The sequence below is a fragment of the Vigna umbellata genome, chromosome 6 (genome assembly GCF_029865625.1).
Source record: "Vigna umbellata cultivar VRB3 chromosome 6, Vumbellata_1.0, whole genome shotgun sequence".
Classification (NCBI taxonomy): Eukaryota; Viridiplantae; Streptophyta; class Magnoliopsida; order Fabales; family Fabaceae; genus Vigna; species Vigna umbellata.
In genome coordinates, this window is record NC_142170.1 from 29,157,665 (window position 1) to 29,176,480 (window position 18,816).

Consider the following 18,816-nt stretch of genomic DNA (forward strand, 5'->3'; position numbering starts at 1 on the left):
TGTTAAATAAATTGATGATGTAGGATAAATATGGTATGCAAATTCGTGGAACTAGTTTGCGGGATACCATAAAATAAGATAAAAGCATAAATAAGATAAAGAGTAAGGTAAATATAAAATTTATCTAATGTTTGATGTATATTATGATTAATAAAAAGTGGATAATGATAGGTTGTAATGATAATAGTAATAATTATAATAACTAAGATGATGAAAAAAAATATGTAATAATAATAATAATAATAATAAGGCTTAATACTTCTTTTTGTTCCTCTTTACAAGGGAAATGTTCAAGTTCATCCTACCTTTTTTAAAAAGTTCAATGTGGTCTCAAGTTGTGAAAAAAGTGTCCAATTAAATCCTTTTTGGTCACGGCGTTAAATATTTAACGATCCAGCTGACAGCGTGGAGTGATCTGTGCAATGTGGCTGTTTACCTTCATAACGTGGCAGTGGCAGTGATTAAAAAATTCTGAGTTAGGGTTTGGGTATTCGAAATCGTGATTTGGGGTGGGAGGACGAACTTGAGCAGCGCCGTTTTTGCAAGTTGTTCTTGGTTTTCCTGTAGGTGATTCGAACTCGCGGTGTAGATTGGAGAAGCTTGATGAACGAATTGGGGTTTTGTAGGTATTGCGATTCTGATTTGTGGCTTTCGAATGGAGAACCGAATTGGGTTCTGAACTCGCGTCTGGGTGGTTTCAATTTGCATTTCGCGTGGTTCTTGCGGTTTGGGATTGACACTCTGCGATTTTAGGGTTCGCGTGCTGGATTGGACGAAGGTAATGAGGTGGATGATGGTGGTTCTGAGGAGAAGCAGTAGTGGCTGTTCTAGGTCATTGGATCTGTGCGTGGAGGGTTTCTGCGATTAGGTATTCGCGACTCTGGGTTCTTTCGCGTGGTGTGATTTGCTGTGTTTGGTGGTTCTTTCATAACACGAAGGAGCTCGCAAAAACGGCGCTGCTCAAGGGGTTGATGGTGGTGGCACGATTTCGAATACCCAAACCCTAACTCAGAATTTTTAATCACTGCCACTTTCACGTCAACTGCCACTTATGAAGGTAAACAGTCACGTTGCACAGATTACTCCATGCTGTCAGCTGGATCGTTAAATATTTAACGCCATGACCAAAAAGGATTTAATTGGACATTTTTTTCACAACTTGGGACCACATTAAACTTTTTAAAAAAGGTAGGACGAACTTGAACATTTCGTTTATAAAAAGGGACAAAAAGAGGTATTAAGCCTAATAATAATAATAATAATAATTTTATCAATAAAATATATATAAATAGTAGGACAATTTGGGTGTCCTAACCCAAATACAACAATTTTACATAATTCTTCTATACATAATATTCTATTAATATTCCAAACAACTTTAGATTACAATAATTATAATATGTTCTTGCCATTTTTATGTTAAAAAAAATATATTTAGATTAGAAACAACAATACATAATCGACCAAATCATCATAATACATGTTCAAACAATAAAAGTCAAATACATCTAAATACGTTGACCAAAATATCCTCGAACATACACCTTATATTTGAGATAATAATAATATTGAAAGTAGTTATAATGGAACTGCAATCGTAGACAATAATTACATCTTAACGCTAATTCTAACGACAATCTAATTCTAATGATAATTGTTAAATTGTTAAGATAAGGTGATATGATTATAATGATGACAGAAGATGATGATGATAATGATAAGATTGATTTGAAAACGTGGAAATATAGTGGGAAATTTTTTGGAAACAAGTGGCTGCGGTTGTTGTAATAACCGTGTGGAGGTGGTGATTGCGGTTCCTACCATAACAATAATAATGGAAGCTTAAAAAATCTGATACAAGTGACGATAAAAACAACAATAATTTTAACAAGAGTAGTGATAACACCACAAAAATAATGATGATAATGATGGAGGAACTAAGATAAAAAGAGAGTTAATTATCCTACTTTATCCTTAACATAAGAAATTTCTTTTTGAAAAAAAAAATCATGTCAATACACATAGTAATTAATTTTAGCTGACTTTAATAATGCAGTTATTTTCAGTTTCAAAGTCTATGCCTTCTGCTTCAAAGTCCATATCTTTTGTAATTCTTTTATTTTTAAAATATATTTTGGAGGATTGAAAGATATAAATGTATTTAAATTATTATTTAGTGTATTGAAATAAGTCTTCAATCGAAACTTAAGAGAGGGAAAGTTAATTTTAAAACTTTTTTTTCCATGTCATTAGGATAAATTACTTAATTTGAAGTATTATTTACTTTAAAATTTTGAATTCACGGTCTCGAAAGTTTTTTTTTTCAAAAATCAAAATAATGGGAAAAAAAACACATACTTAAGTTATAATTAAAGAATAATAATACTTTTGACACAATTTTTTATTTTCACACTAAAATGATACTTTGTGGATTCTATTAATAGTTTTATTCAACTAGTCATATTAAACCATTTTATAAATAAATGATATGACACATGTCAAATGAATATATTTGATATACAGGCGTGTCAAGATACTCATTCTCGTACTTAAAAGGTTCAATGTTACTTTGGGATCAGTGTACATTTCCACAAGACTTGACTTTGTGCGTGATAATTCTTCCAATGGCAGATGACAAATTGCAGCAATCAATGGCAATCACATTCAAGATCACATGTTTTCAAGTCAAGCCCACAAATTTGACCATAGTTTGAATCAATCCATCCATTCATAGCAGCGAGAACCATGCATCTTGTAAGTAGCATTCAGTTATATATTCTTCAGACGCAGGATTCCATTCCACCCAAAAATGGCTCCTTTTTGCTCTCTTCCATTTTTCACCACCACAAATCCAAAACCACGAGCGAATGTAATCCAATAGAACAGCTCTGTCACCGCTTCTCTCTTGCTGAGCTTCAAGCAGCCACAAATGGGTTCATGCCGAGTTTAATTGTCAATGGAGAAGGTCAATGTCAGGTCTACAAAGCCCACCTCAAAGGCCATGGAGACGTAGCCATCAAGCACTTCAAGACTAGAAGCCCAGATCGTGATATAGAATTCAGGGTCGAAGTCAAGATTCTGTGTCAACTACACCACCCAAATGTTGTTCCTTTGGTTGGTTTCTGTGATCACAAACATGACAAGTTTGTTGTGTATGATTATGTCTCCAATGGAAGCCTCCATGATTGTTTGCATGGCACCAACAATAACAGTGTTGTTCCCTTGTCATGGATACAAAGACTTAACATCTGCATCGGGGTGGCTCGTGGACTGCACTACATTTACTTCGAAACCAAGATACCTATCATACACCGTGCTGTGAAATCAAGCAACGTTCTTTTGGACCATAATTTGGTGCCTAAAGTGGCAGATTTTGGACTTTGCAAGAAGCACCCACAAGAGGAGTCAAGGCCAAAGCCACCAAGAGTTGAGTTGAGGGAGAACTTGGAGGTTAGTTTGGAATACATGGAGCCGGAGTATTTTATGACTGGAAGGTTATCAAACAAATCAGATGTGTACTCTTTTGGGGTGGTAATGTTAGAGATTTTGTGTAGGAAGAAAGCTTGTTTTTTAACCCCAGGTGGAGAATGTGAGTACCTTGCTAAGTGGGCCTTTGATGATGAAAGGAAGGGGGTTCTTGAGAAGATTGTTGACCCATCTCTCATTGGAAAAATAGCACCTGCTTGTTGGAAAGTGTTCATTGAGATTGTTCAGAGATGTTTGGCATCAGTTGAAGAGAGGCCAACGATGGGTGAAGTGGTAGTGATTCTTGAAAATGCATTTTTGTTGCAAGAGAGAGCAGATGTGTGAAGGAGTGTGATGAGCCTAGAACTGAGACACAAATGACAAAAGCTGAGTGGCAATGGCATTAAGAAGAGAATACGGTTATTGTTGTATTTTTCATGTTTCTTTTCAATTTTTGTAATATTGGTTTGGCAATGGCAATGGCATTTGGAAGATGAAAAACTCTAAAATTAACTCTCTATTTTAATAGTGGTTACCTCCTTTGTCTCTTGTTAATATTAGTCCATACGAGCCTTTAGCGAAAGTTGTCTTGAAAACAACACTATGCATGTACATTTTACTTATGAGCGTATTTGATTTAAAAGGATAATCTTTCCTGCGTTTTTGTTTGTAACTTACATGTACAGGAAAAAGCTATATATTTTGTTCTACCGTAGTAGCATCAACAACAGTTGTTGAACCAGAATCTTGTATTGTCAACACCAAGATCTAGCACTCAAATAAAAATCCAAAACAACCCTTCAACTGTTGGTGTTGCTTTCTAAAAGTAGAAGATAACTATGAAAAGATGGGGACACTTTCAGATTAGTGAAATACTAAGTTGTCTTTATTTCCAATAATTAATGCAGCATAAATACATAACCTCTTACACTTCAGTTGTTCATAAGAATTGAGAAAGCCATGAGTCGCTTCCCTCTTTTCATTTTTAACATATATTAGATCATTTGTGATTATCTTTTCGTTATCACTTCCTTTTAGACACCCAACTTTGTCACAGAACAAATGGGTTCTCTTCCGAGCTTTCTTTTGGTAATTATTCTTCCCTTGTGTTATTGTGTTGATGCTGCTTGCTCCAATGGAAAATGCAAGGTTTGTATAGCCTACCACCTATTGTTTGAATCATGCCTTTAACTTTTCAGTTTCAAAATTAGTATTATATTTGTTTTTCAATCTTTGATCAGCTAAATGATGAGTGCTCGTCCAATGGTGATTGTGGAACCGGACTCTATTGTTTCTCATGTCCACGTGGGTTTTCAGGCTCTAGGTGTGTGAGATCTTCTGTCACAGATCAATTCAAGCTCATAGTAAGATTCTCATTTCTCCTTGGTCTTTGCCTTATTTCTCAAGAAACTGTCACAACACAGCCTAGAGATTTTTGAAATGCCATCATCGAGCGACATAATATAAAGTACTTGAACACTTGGCAGGGTTTTGGTTCTGGTGATGTATAGAAACTAGTTCCATCATTTTACATGAACTGAATATTAACTGCTATTGTTTGAAAAAATCAGGAAAATTTTTCAAGACTTTGTATTATTATATTTTTTTTGGATACCAAAAGAAAAAAAGTTATAATATGAGATATGTACAGTGTCTTTAGACAGAAAAGGAAATTTAGGACTGTTTCTTAATCAAATTTTTAACTGCTGTTTTTTTTTTTCTTTTGGTATAGAATAATTCTCTTCCATTCAACAAGTATGCCTTTTTGACAACGCACAATTCTTTTGCTATTGATGGAGAACCATCTAACAGAAGAGTACATCGAGTCACCATCATTAATCAAGAAGACAGTGTAACCCAGCAGCTAAAAGTATGTTACTCGTTACTACTAGCCTTATCTTCTATTAACTTTTATGATGTTCTGTTTCACTACTTCCCAGGATGTTTAAGGGTCACTATTTTCTGCCATCAATGTTTCATCTGTAGAATGGAGTTCGGGGACTAATGCTAGATGCGTATGATTTTGATGGAGATGTGTGGTTATGTCATTCATTTGGAGGCCACTGCATGACTTCACAGCTTTTGTATGTAAAATTCATCTTCCCAGTAGTGTTTTTTTTGGCCTAGGATTTTCCTAACTCTTTTCTCTACAAAAATACAAACATTTATGACTAACACTAATTCAGCTACAAAAGATCCTAACTTTGTATTCTACAAGTAGGAACCAGCTATAGATACACTTAAGGAAGTTGCAGCTTTTCTATCTGCCAACCCAGAGGAAATTGTCACACTCATACTGGAGGATTATGTTAAAACACCCAAAGGATTGACAAGAGTCTTCACCGAAGCTGGTTTGATGAAGTTTTGGTTTCCTGTGACAAGAATGCCAAAAAAAGGAGACTGGCCTCTTGTGAGTGATATGGTTGCTAAAAATCAAAGGCTAATTGTGTTCACTTCAAGAAAATCTAAAGAACAAAGTGAAGGCATTGCATACCAGTGGAATTACATGGTTGAAAATCAGTGTAAGATATCACCAACCATTAAATCTTTCGTGTTCTTCACGCGGAGTACATTTTTATTCCATTTTGGTGTGATCTTAATTTCCGCAGATGGAGATGGAGGAAGAAAAGCGGGAAGTTGTCCAAATAGAAAAGAATCTTCTCCTCTTGATGACATGAGCAAGTCCTTAGTGTTGATAAACTATTTTCGCACTATTCCACTTAAGCCAATCACATGTAAAGATAACTCTGGAGGTCTCGTTGACATGCTCAAAACCTGTCATGGTGCTGCTGGCAACAGGTGGGCTAATTATGTTGCTGTTGACTATTACAAGGTAGAACTTTGGCACGTTTTCTCTTTTGCTACTAATTTTGTTGCTGAAGCATAAACTTTTGACTCATTCGTTCTAATATTAGCTATGTTTGAGGATCATTGTGCAGAGAAGTGAAGGAGGAGGATCCTTTAAAGCTTTGGATAAACTCAATGGGAAGGCTCTTGTGTGGTTGTGATGATGTCCATGCCTGTGTGGTGAGGAAATTTTCACACTTTCTTTCTTGAACACAAAGTTAGTAAATAACTCATTGGATTTTGATTCTTTTTCGTTTTCAGCCTGGATCTACTTCACAAGCTTGCTCAGCCCAGAAAGCATAGCAAGTAGCTACGAGGTTCTTGTAATGTTTGAGTCTCTTTTAAGTGTAATTAATTGCCTTCATTACCACGCTTCCTGGTTATCGTACAAGTACTATTGTATGCCAGTGCTACCGGATTATGAGTTTGATTACCAAAATCTGTTAAACGTGCTTCGGTGTGCTTTGGTATTGTCATTATCTGTATTGATAAAGAGAAAGAAAACAAAGTAGACAACGGTGCAGTATGTCCCATGCATTTAATTTTCTTACTTTAAGAGAGTGTTTAGGCATGTTATGCAGAACTGATCGTTTGGCACAAGTTTATGCTTTTAAATGTAATATATATGGCATTTAAGAATGCTTGTCTTAGACACGTTTTTTATCATAGTTCTAACTTTTATAACTCCAGAGATGTCGCTTTTAATTTGCTTGTGTTGATCAACTGTTTTAGTAAAATTTCTTTTAAACGCTACATTTAGTATAAGATGTTTAAACTTTAAAATATGAGTTGCTAGATAGTCCAATCTTTCTAGACCATTTTGTCTTAACAATCTCTCTCCTTTGCGACAAGCCCTGTGCCTTGTTTCTTACCACCTTGCCATCTTTGTCTAGCTTGTTACGAACAATCCACTTAGCTTCAATGATGTGCTTGCCTTGGGATAGCTTCACTAGCTTCCAAACATCGTTCTTCTGGAACTGGTCAAGTTATTCTTGCATGGCCTTGACCCAGGAGTCATCTCCCAAAGCTTTATTGACGTTAGATGGTTCAACTTGGGAGATGAGAGCTGTTGGCTTTTGTTTGTAGAATGATCTGGTCTTGAAACTCTCTTTAATGTCACCTATAATCTTATTCATTGGATGATTCTTCTTCATTAAACGATGTGACCCACTAGGCTCTCTTTTCTCTTCAGAATTCTCATCTTCTTGTTTAGACGCTTTGGTTTCTCTTGACTCGCTTGGAGCTATAGACGCTTCTAGCGTAGTTGATGTGTTGGCAGGTTTAGACGTTATCTCTCTTATCTGTAATGTAGAAAATGCATCGTCTAGCTCTAAAGTTTTATGGTCAAGCTCATTGTCATTAAACTTGACATGAATAACTTCTTCCACCTTAGACAATCTAAAGTTATAAACTCTAAATTCTTTTCGGTTTCAAAATAACCAAGCATGATTCCTTTATTGCTCTCAAAGTCAAATTTTCTTAAATTATCTTTGATATTCAAAATGAAACATTGACATCCGAAAAAGGGTTAAATATGTTTTTAGTCCCTAAATTATTGGCCGTTTCTGGTTTTCGTCCCTCTTCCAAACTAAGGTACGATTTGGTCCTCAATCTTTAAAAAACGTTCGTTTTAGTCGAAAAAACGAACGTTTTGAGGACTAAAACGAAGACTAAAAACAAAATTTTGAGGACTAAAACGAACGATTTTTTAAAGAATGAGGACCAAATCGTACCTTAGTTTGGAAGAGGGACGAAAACCAGAAATGACCAATAGTTTAGGGACTAAAAACATATTTAACCCTCCGAAAAAAGTATGAAATGTTGGGTTTCCTATTCTTCCAAAATTCATATGGAGTTTTGTATAGGTCTTGTATAAATTCTATTATGAAGATAACAAGTTATGTTCTCTCCTTCCGCTGAGAAGTGCTTGGGACTATTAAAATCATTTAATATAGATCTGTTTTCAAGTAAAGATATATTTTTCTTCTCAACATCCTCATTTTGTTGTGGTGTCTTTAGAATTGAGAAGTTGTGATTAATGCCAGAATTTTCACAAAATTTTTAAAAAATGTTCATTTTCAAACTTTCTCTCATGATCACTTCTGATCGAAACAATTTTATAGCCTTTTTCATTTTCTATCTTCTTAGAGAGTTTATAGAAGAAATCAAATAGTTCATCCTTACGGAGTAAGAAAAAACTCATGTCCAGCAAATGCTTCATCCTTGTTAGTACGTATTGTTATTCTATTATTTTTATTATATATTTATATAAAGTTTATCTTTTTATATTAATGTATATTCATATTTATTAATTCATTAATATATATTAAAATATTTGGTTATATGTTTTTTAAAAATAAAGTTCTTGGAAATCGAGACATTAGTATCTTCATTTAATTAATTTCAATTCCGAGAATGTTAAATGTATTTAATTATGAGAATGTTAAATGTATTTAAATTTGAATTAAATTAAATTAAAAGTATTTTGATTACGAGATTGAAAAATCTCTTATAATTCTATGTTTCACATCATTGGTACATTTCATTTCGTAAAGACCTTGAGAATTTTTTTCCTCCTATTTGATCGTTATAAATGGAGTTACCCTCCATGATATATGCAAGACATACAAGAGGAGAGATCTGTCTCATCCATCTTCAAATTCAGGTTTACCCCATTTTTCTTTCATATTTTTCTTATATTTTTGTTTACAATTATCTTCTTCCTTTTCAAACTTTTAATTTCACACAATATTTATTCTAACCTACAAAATTGTTTACTTTGTCAGTTTTAAATTATGCCTCATTAGTTATAAATGTATTATAAAAAATCATTTTTTTTAAGTTTTTAATACTGCATATAAGTCAGTTTATGTATTTTAAGAAATTCTGTTACATCTAATAGATGTGATTTTAAAAGCATTATTACGTGACTTTATCTATTATTTATGTTTCATTCCATTATTTCCCTAAAAAAATTACATTTTTCAGTATATTTTTTGGTTATTGTTGAATATAGTGAAGACTTAATTTTTGCTTTCGTCTTCGTCAAAGAACTTCCAGAGAAATGGTTTTTTGTAGATGCCAGAGGTAGTAAACTGTGGTCATCTACAACAGAGATGTCAACCACCCTCGGATTATCGAAGGTTGGTTAGTCCTAGGAGAAATCTATAACATAACAGGAAATCATTTTATGTTTAGGTACGACGACAATGTTATTTCCAAATAACAGTTGAACTAGGTGAATGTACGAACTTAAATTTGGAAAAGTTCCACATTGCAGTTGCTCGGCAAAACACCATTTCTGTTTTCAGACTTACCCTCATTTATTCTCAATGCAGAGGAAGCCACTTTATTTTTCTGACTTCCTAACTTTATAATTTTAAAAACAACTTCATTTCGTTTTGATTTGTCTATTTCTTTATGTTAATTTTCTCATGACCTTCTAACTAACTTTGCGAATCGCAAATGGAGGTTCACATATCTCCAACTCAATGGTATGGAATCCAAAGTTAAATGCAAAATTCTCATTACGAATTCTTCGATGAGGTCTGCCAAGAATTGATTTGGTTGGAAACGACTGCGCATAAACTGAAGGAAGGGGATGTCATTGTGTTTCATGCTGAGAAGTTATTCAAGGATGTCTGTATTTGTTGGAAGAATACCATTCAACACCTCAAGGAGGACATTCTGGGTATTACAGAACATATCGAAGGATGGTAGCGAATTTGTATTGGAGAGGCATGAAAAGAACAGTCCAAGAGTATGTGCGTTCTTGTGACACGTGCCAATGCCAAAAATATCTTGCCGCATCTCCATAAGGGCTTTTGCAGCCACTACCTATTCCAGAGAAAGTATGTGATGACATCACGATAGATTTCATCTCGGGACTGCCAGGATCTAAAGGGTATGAAGCTATATCTGTCATAGTGGACAGACTTTCTACTGAGGTGTTTGTGAAGGAGATTGTGAGGTTACATGGTGTTCTTCTCTCAATTTTCAGTGATAGAGACCCTATTTTCATGAGTCAATTCTGGAAAGAATTTTTCAGATTGCAAGGCACTACTCTCAGCATGAGTTCGGCTTACCATGATGATCAATCAGAAAGCAATTTTGACATAGGAGATTGGGTGTTTCTGAAACTGAGACCTCACAGGCAGAAATCTGTTCTTTCTAGAAATAATGCCAAGCTTTCTGCAAGATATTATGGAGCTTTTGAAATCATCAGTCGCATAGGAACTGTGGCTTACCGCTTGAAATTACCAGAGACAACTCGGATTCATCCGTGTTTCATGTGTCCTTGCTAAAAAAAGCAGTAGGAAACTACAAGGTGCAGTCTGAATTACCTACAGGCTTGGGTGGGGATGGTGTTGATACACGGGTTCCAATTACAGTTTTGGCTTCTCGAGTGGTGGTAAAACATGGTGAACGAGTCAAACAGTGGTTGAAACAGTGGGCTGCAAAACCAATCGAAGAAACAACTTGGGAAGATATAGTGGTCATACGGAGCCAATTTCCTGACTTGAATCTTGAGGACAAGATTGCTATTAGTGGAAGGGGTAATGATGGGGATCAAGAAGGAAGTTTTGGGCCGGAAGAAAGGATAGTCCAAGAGGCAACCACAAAGCCCAAAGAGTGGATTGTCTACAAAAGAAAAGGGAAAAGATCAGATATAGGAAAAGAGAATATTGAGCTGGCAAAATTAGTTATAGAGAGAGTAGAATCCCATTATTTAAGTAGTATGAGAAGATGAGGAGGGGGTTTTCGTTGACATTGTTATGGAGGGACTGAGTAGCTTTTATGCTTCTCTGTAAGGAGCTGCGCTCTGGGGTATTATTTACCCTTTCTAGTGCATTTTGTTTCAATTTTTCAGTGATAAATAATACATCCTCCATTTCTACTCCATTTTTGCATTATTTTTTTATTTCCATTTTACTTTGTTGTTATGGTCTGCATCAGAACTTTATCAACTCTCCCTAACTGGGTTGGATGTACAAGACATTTTTAATAAATTAGAGAATACAAACTCTATGTTTCTTCTCCAACATAAATTCAACTACCTTAATGCAAGGGATATACGTGTTTATGTACGCCAAATGATAAGAAGCAAGGGAAATAACACTATGCATTCTAATAAGCATAAGGGTCAAAGATAGCATCTGGACTTTTAAGGCCGAATGCTTACAACCGTTTTCAATCCCTAAAACACAATTATGGTCATCGTTAGGCCTTTGAAACCACGAGTTTGTTGTTTCCTCTCTCAACGATGAATTTTATCTAACTTGTACATACTGTCAGGGTAAACAAAATTTATACGCCAATCAATATATAATCTTCCTAAGTATAATTCTAAAGATAGTTATTGTAAAAATCAACTCACTTATCATGCAAGGCAGTGAGTGAATGAATGACGGTGTAAAAACTCTTTACACTCAGTGCATATACTATTTATTTACTCTTTCTAATCGAGTGGAAATTATCAGATCTTTTGCAAATTCTTGCATCTGTACCTATAAAAGATACAACCAGAGAACTTCTACAACATCTCGGGTTACTGTTCATGCCTCATATCGGAAGTTCACACAATGAATTGCTAAGTTATGGCTTAGAGGTTTGAAGAAAACAATCAAACACTGCATAATTCACAACCTAACAATATTTTTTCATTCATTGATGGGCATAATACCGAAAATATTCATCTGACACAGTGCAAATAAAAAGAGCAAATGAAAACAAGTATATCATGTAAGTTATGAATTTGCTAAAAGAGGGAGCGAAATCACATTATATCAAAGGACAACAACAAAATAACCAAACCCGTCTCAACAGGTTGCCACTCAAACTCACTCATGACATAATCGCGAAAAATTGCAGATTAAGCGAACACAAAAGTTCAACTTTCAAAAATCTAAGTTGGGTCTTAAAAAGATAAGCATGTGGAAGACCTACTTCTTAGAAGGCTTCCCTTTCTTTTGAGAACCTTTCCCCTTTGTGTTATCCATCGAAGAATCCATGTTATTGTCCTTCATATTAATGGCACCCTGGCTGAACTCCGGAGACAGTATCTTGGCAATCTCAGGAAAACCAACAGTGTTTCTTCCACGCAACAAATTTTGCAAATTCTGCTCCCAAATCTTGTCCTTCTTAATACCAGGACTCTGCACAGCAAATATATCATGTCAATAATACCCTAAATTTAACCTTACGAACTAGGAAGCACGGTTATCTAATCACGAGTAAAATAAGATTGGGAGTGGAGAGTGAGGTAAGGTGAGAGAACCCGGAAATTGTAGAGTTTGATAAACTTCGAGAGAATGAGGGCAATTTCGGAACGAGAATGCCGAGGGATGCCAAGGAAGGTGCAGAGTTCACTGGAAGATTTGCGGATTTTGGTGTTGCCGGTTCCTGTGATATCTGCCACCGCTTTCGCCACCGTGGACATGCTCCTCCGACCCAACGAACCCATCTTCGCAACGTGCAGTGGTTGCTACCACTGAGTTCTTGTACAAATCAACACCAGTTAATGAATACCGTCGAAAACAAAGAGGGCAGACACAGAGAGTTTTGTTAAGAGGAGTATTTAATTGAATTTTAATAGTTTTTTTTAGATAAGAGCATCATAAAATTTGAAAAGATTTTTCATAATGTAATTCTTTTTGAAAAAATTATGATTAGCATTTGTGTAATTTAAATTTAAAAGAATTAATAAATTTTGAAAAGATTTTATAAAAACAAATCACAAATATTTCGATTCTTTATTATTTTTACCGTAGAAACTACTCTTACTTATTACTAAAAGTGACATGAATAAACTTATATAAGTATAAATTATATAAATAAATATATATATATATATATATATATATATATATATATATGAAGAGGTTCTTTATTCATAGTCATCCAGCATAAAAATACTCGACCAATACATTTTATTTTGTAAAGTTTTGTTAACACGAATACCAAATTTCGTAAAAACAACTATATTGACAAAATATTGTTCTAAAAGTATTTTTTGAATGCTAATGAATTAGATTTTTCTCTTGCGTCATCTCTCGTTTATTTTTTCTAGTTCTTTTTCTTAGTTTCTTTTCTTTCCAAATCTTGTTTTGTTTCTTGTTTTCTTTCTTCCATGGTAGAAGAAGTAAGTCAAACACATGCTGTAGATAATTGCATGTATATTCATCCCAACGAAAACTCTACAACCTATCTTGTTTCACCCGTTCTTGATAACAACATGGAAACAGTTCGAGAAAATGCTTGTGAGATGCAGGAAAAGGAATGGCTGCGGGATTTGATGTGTTGCACAATTTCAGTGACTCTGGAGACTTCATACTTTCATAGCATCAATATCGAACACTTCTGAAGCTGCTACAAAAATCTAAAGTGATAACAACATTGATTCAATAAATACTCAAATTAATTTTGTCGGCTCTATCAACAACTATGTAAATGGTAAGCATGGAGGTAAAATTTTCTCTGGTTTTGACGAAAATAAAGGTGGTTGAATTCTTGAATCTGGTGCAACAGGTCATCTTGCTGCTTGGATAATTTTTGTTTTGTAATCTTATTACGCCTATCACTGTTAAGCTCCCTAATGGAAAATGTGTTAAAGCTACCCATAAAAGAGTTGTTAAAATTAACAGAAAACTATTTCTTCAAGATGTTTTATACATACTTGATTTTGATGACAACTTGATTTCTATATCTCAATTGGTTTCCAGTCTTAACATTGAACTTGTCTTCTATAGAGAGTCTCAAAAGAGTGATAAAACAAGTATTTCTGTACAAAGAGTGTTTATTTTCTGCTAAGTGTTCAAAAGTTAACGAATTCTAATAAGTGGATATATTGAGAAAGAGGTGAGTAAGGTTATGAGTTAAACAAGTTAACAAAAAGAATCAAAGAAATTATTTCTAAAGAGATGGAGAGGTAGAAGTTGCATACTAGTTATACCACTACAAAAGTGGAGGTCAGGTCACAAATAATGTAGGAAGTTATGCAGAATAGACTACTTTCTGGACGTGTATCTTTGCACATAGAACAAGTGGACTGGTGATATAACTAAGGAACAAGCTTCTTGAACCTGTTGAGTCTTTTAAATTTTACTGCTTGCTTTGTCCCATGCTTCCTGGTTACAATATCATCATACAAACACTATTTTATGCAGACACAGAATTACCATTATGTTTGATTCGCGTTTCATAACTACAAACTCGTAAGGTATACGTGCAGGTGAAATTAAGATACTTAGCGGACAACAAAAATGTTGAAATTGACATAAATCATCGGAGAGAAAAATTGTTACAACAATTAAACACGTAATCTTGAAATCTGTTTACTTTGCAACCTGTCTTCATTCACAAGAGAGATAGAAGCAACTTGATTCCTGTACAGAGACATGAAACATCAGAAATATGAAACTAAACACATAAATTTTGAGCTTTAGCAGTAGTAGTAGGTGTTCTCATCTACTTGATTGATTCCCTCAACGTGGCTTTGGGTCAACAATTTCAGAGAAAACAGTCCCAGACACTAATCTATCACTCTCCTTATAGCTGCTACTAAGCTCTTCGCTGCTGGTACTCACACTCACCACACTTCCACTACTCTTGTTAAAATCCGAAACCTGACCCACACTCGTTCCACTACTAAACAAATCTTCCATACCTTCCTCTCTTCTTTCATTAACCCCCTCACCGCCAATCACGTTATCATTATCCCGCTGTTCCGCACTCTCTTGTAACTGCAACGCAAACTCCAGCATCCAAACGACGTCGTTCATCGACGGCCTCTGCGTTCCATCGTCCAACAAACAACTCACCCCAATCTCGCAGAACTTCCTCAAGCACTCTGGTGCGATCCTCCCCTTCAATGCGGGGTCAACAATCTGCGCAATGGTCCCATTTTGGTAACAGTGTCTCGCCCAATCAGCCAGTGACACCTGTTTCTTCTCCGCGGTGCGGATCAGAGGCGGACGAGCACAGAGTAACTCAAACAACACCACGCCGAAAGAGTACACGTCAGACTTTTCCGTCAATTGCTGTCGTTTGTAATACTCTGGGTCTAAATACCCTATGCTGCCCTTCACCACGGTGCTCACATGGGCCTTTGACATGCCTGTGGGCCCAATTCGGGAAAGCCCGAAATCCGAGACCTTGGCCACCCACTTATCATCCAACAAGATGTTTGTGGTCTTCACGTCGCGGTGGATGATCGTGTGCTTCGCGCCAGTGTGCAGATAGTGCAGCCCACGCGCGGCGCCGATGCAGATCTTCAGGCGCTCCTTCCACGGGATAGCGGGGTTGTCCGTGTTGTAGAGATGGTCGCGTAGGGTGCCACGTGCCATGAAGTCGTAGATGAGGATCATCTCGTTCATCTCGTTGCAGTATCCGATTAGGGACACGAGATGAAGATGGCGGAGCTGCGAGAGCATCTCGATCTCGTTCATGAACTCGTGCGCCCCCTGCTGTGAACCCGGTTTGAGTCGCTTGATGGCCACTGGGGTGGAACCGCCGTCGATGTAGCCCTTATACACATGGCCAAATCCCCCGGCGCCGACGATGAAAACGTCGTCGAAGTTGTTGGTGGCGGCTTTGATTTCCGACAGGGAGAAGTGGCGGCAGAGATCGGACGGTAGAGAGGAGTTCGTAGTGGTTGACTTGGTCGTTGTAAAGGAGAGTGGACCCCATTTGGAAGTCGCAGAAGACTTTGACTTGTTGTAATCTTTTGGCTTTGTGGTTCTCTTACGTCTGAAAAACACGACAAGGAAAACGATTAGCGAGATCAAAACGATGCCTGACACCACCCCTGCTATAGCGGCAATGATAGTTGTGCTTCCGCCGCTGGTCTTTCCGTTTTGGCTGGGAACGTTGTTCTGTGGAGTCTGAACCGGGTCCGGGTTGGGTCCAGCTAGGTTGTTCGAATCACTGATTTTGAAGATCTCTAGACCGTTCAGGAAGGCATCTGGGTATCTCGAATCTACACTGGTTCCGTAAGGGTGCATTTGAAGCGAGAGATTAAACTTTTTCTGAGCACCATTCTTGGGAATAAAAACGGCATAGTTTTTATGCACAGCTAGACCTTTTTGTTTCTGACTCCAAACCATTACATCTGCACGCTCATCAGCCAACTGACTCGCTATGTAAATGGTGAATCGCCTGTCACCGATAGCAGTAATATCGGGATCAAGCTCGCAAAAGTGGAGTCTGAGAACGTAAGTGAAGCCATAATCAACTGGGAACTCCCAAGTGAGGTTGCTCATTCTGTTCAGAGTGGCGTTTCTGCCCATGTTACGCGATGTTCTGAACAGTTCCTTTGGTGCCAAGTAATCGGGATTCACGGTTATGTTTATTTTCCCATCAACGTCAGCTGATAGATCATCATTCTTTGGATTGTGTTTGATAAAGTAAGGTTCTTCGGCAGCCCAATCCCTGAACAAACCGCTGTCGTTATATGGCGAGATTTCTTGTCCTCCGGCTTTGATTCTATACTCAGTCTGAAGAGCAAAGCTGGTTCCAACGCTGTACAGCGTGCTACGTTCGATGAACGTGAAGCCTGTCTCATTTGCTGGTGTGTAATATAAATCGGTTGGCATGGAAAGTACCTCGATTCCATTGATGAAAGCGTAAGAGTTTGGATGCGAGGGAGTGAAGGTGAGGATAAGCCTCTCACCGTCGTTGACGTTGACGACGTATTCTCTGAAAACAGTGTCGGTGGCTTGAGCTTCGGCGTTAAGAGAGGCGTTGAAATCGTTGAGGAGAGTAAATAGGTTGGATTGAACGGAGAAGGATGCGTGGGTGCGGGGAAAGGAAGGGTAGTCTGCAGGGTAGAAGAAGAGGCGAAGGAATTTGGTGCCTGGGGAGACAGGGAAGGAGTAATTGAATTGGGAACGGGACAAGCGTGCAGTGGAGAAGGGGACTTGATTGACGGAAGGAGACTGTGTTGTCGCCTTGTCTGAAACGGAGCCGTCTTGGGAAGATAAGTACTTTGTGTCTGCGTCGCCGGTCCACGTTCTTTGACCGTCGGAGGAGTTCCCGGTGGTGCCGCAATTGATGGTGAAAACTTCCTCTGAGGTGTAGGCTTGGAGGTGTGTGGAGAAGTGTAGTAGGAGGAGGAAGAAGAGTTTTAAGAAGGTGAAAGTGAAGATGGTCATGGTTTGCAGTGAGAAGAGAAAAAAGAACAAAGTCACTGAAACTATGAAGACTTAGTACTTATTATCTTGATTGATGTCTCGGGGTAGTTACTAGGAAGCTCGGGAGATAGTGTTGCTAGTGGAAGACGATTGCGACCACTACTGGTGAAATATGAATCTTGCTTTGGTTGCAGTTATCTCTTTTTGACCAATTCAACTTTGATACACAAAGTTCCACGGTTTTGTTATAAAACCTTACTTGAAAGAAAGGGAAAACAAAAACAAAGATTAGGGTACGATAATTTCAGCTTTGTCTTGTCTATACAATTAGCAAGCTTTTGTTCACATGCTTAAAGAGTAATCCTTTCTTTCTAGAATTTCTTTTGGATTTTTGCTAATCAGTTTCATTAGAAAATAAAAATGTCATTGAAAATTATCAAAAGGAAAATTTTTAAAATCATGAAAGACGCGTTTCTGGGCATCTTAACAAAAAAAAAAAAGCATTCCCTTAACAGGAAAATTAAACATAAATTAAAGATTAATTACAGATAAATTCCAATTTCAAAGATGTATTAGTCAAATTATCTCATTTTCTATTTTTATAATATTCTATTCATATAAAATATTGTTTAAAAGAACGGTAACATGTTACGTTCCTTTCATGCAGATGTTTTTTTACATCACTCATGCATGCAGATGTGATTCATAATCATTCTAAACAATATCGCAATTTGTCCATATTGATTAATTATGTCCTGTTATTTCTGTCAAAAAGATTATATTAGGTTGATGGCAAGTGATACTTTTGAAAATTTATCATTAATACTATGAGATATTATTTTTAGATTAGAAATAATAGTATATGACATCATTGTTTTGTCTTGTAATATTACTTATCTTGTGATGCCTAAGTGAAGGGTGGATATTATTTGGACAGTGTTGTACTCTAGTGATAGTGGCACTAATAAAACATTACAATAATTGAATGTTCTATTCAAATATATGGACTTTTCCACTTGTTGTTCTTCACAAGACTCCATGGTGGAATCCATTTTCTTCGTCATGTCACTTCAAGATTTATAAAATCATAGCTTTTCACAAAATTTTATTCCAGATATGAATTTTTCTAAGCACAACAAGCATGTCAAAGTAACCATGATTAAATAACCTATTAAAAGGGACACTAATGCTGAATTTGACCATTCAAAATACATGACAAGTACTTATACTATATATATATATATATATATATATATATATATATATATATATATATATATATATATATATATATATATGTATGTATGAAAACTAAAACAAATTTCAAATAACATATGTAGAAATAAAAATGAATAATTTTTAAATATTCAAATTC

General features: G+C 36.3%; 1 protein-coding gene and 3 pseudogenes across 2 annotated transcripts; 2 read left to right on the forward strand and 2 right to left on the reverse strand.

Moving 5' to 3' along the window:
- The first annotated feature begins 2,578 nt into the window (after positions 1–2,578).
- LOC148197172 (putative receptor-like protein kinase At5g59700) lies at positions 2,579–4,007 on the forward strand (annotated as a pseudogene).
- A 386-nt stretch (positions 4,008–4,393) lies between these two features.
- LOC148197173 (PI-PLC X domain-containing protein At5g67130-like) lies at positions 4,394–6,996 on the forward strand (annotated as a pseudogene). The gene is made up of 8 exons (XR_015780342.1): positions 4,394–4,614; positions 4,707–4,829; positions 5,198–5,335; positions 5,452–5,549; positions 5,687–5,987; positions 6,075–6,298; positions 6,405–6,492; positions 6,574–6,996. The product of XR_015780342.1 is annotated as a PI-PLC X domain-containing protein At5g67130-like (transcript).
- Positions 6,997–9,939: 2,943 nt separating this feature from the next.
- Positions 9,940–12,872, reverse strand: LOC124837523 (uncharacterized). Its single transcript, XM_047312906.2, has 3 exons — positions 12,590–12,872; positions 12,259–12,467; positions 9,940–10,953 (listed from the first exon to the last, which is right to left on the reverse strand). The coding sequence occupies exons 1-3, from the start codon at positions 12,773–12,775 to the stop codon at positions 10,857–10,859; spliced, it is 492 nt and encodes a 163-aa protein (XP_047168862.1). The 5' UTR covers positions 12,776–12,872; the 3' UTR covers positions 9,940–10,856.
- A 1,691-nt stretch (positions 12,873–14,563) lies between these two features.
- LOC124837522 (receptor-like protein kinase FERONIA pseudogene) lies at positions 14,564–17,722 on the reverse strand (annotated as a pseudogene).
- Positions 17,723–18,816: the final 1,094 nt, after the last annotated feature.

Bases quoted from the DNA above. Each gene is read 5' to 3' on its own strand.
- LOC124837523 (XM_047312906.2), bottom strand. From the start codon at position 12,775: ATGGGTTCGTTGGGTCGGAGGAGCATGTCCACGGTGGCGAAAGCGGTG. The intron at 12,468-12,589 runs GTTCTCTCACCT...TTTGCTGTGCAG, and splicing joins TCAAACTCTACAATTTCCGG to AGTCCTGGTATTAAGAAGGA. The intron at 10,954-12,258 runs GTAGGTCTTCCA...TTTCTTTTGTAG, and splicing joins AAAGGGAAGCCTTCTAAGAA to ACAATCCACTCTTTGGGCTT.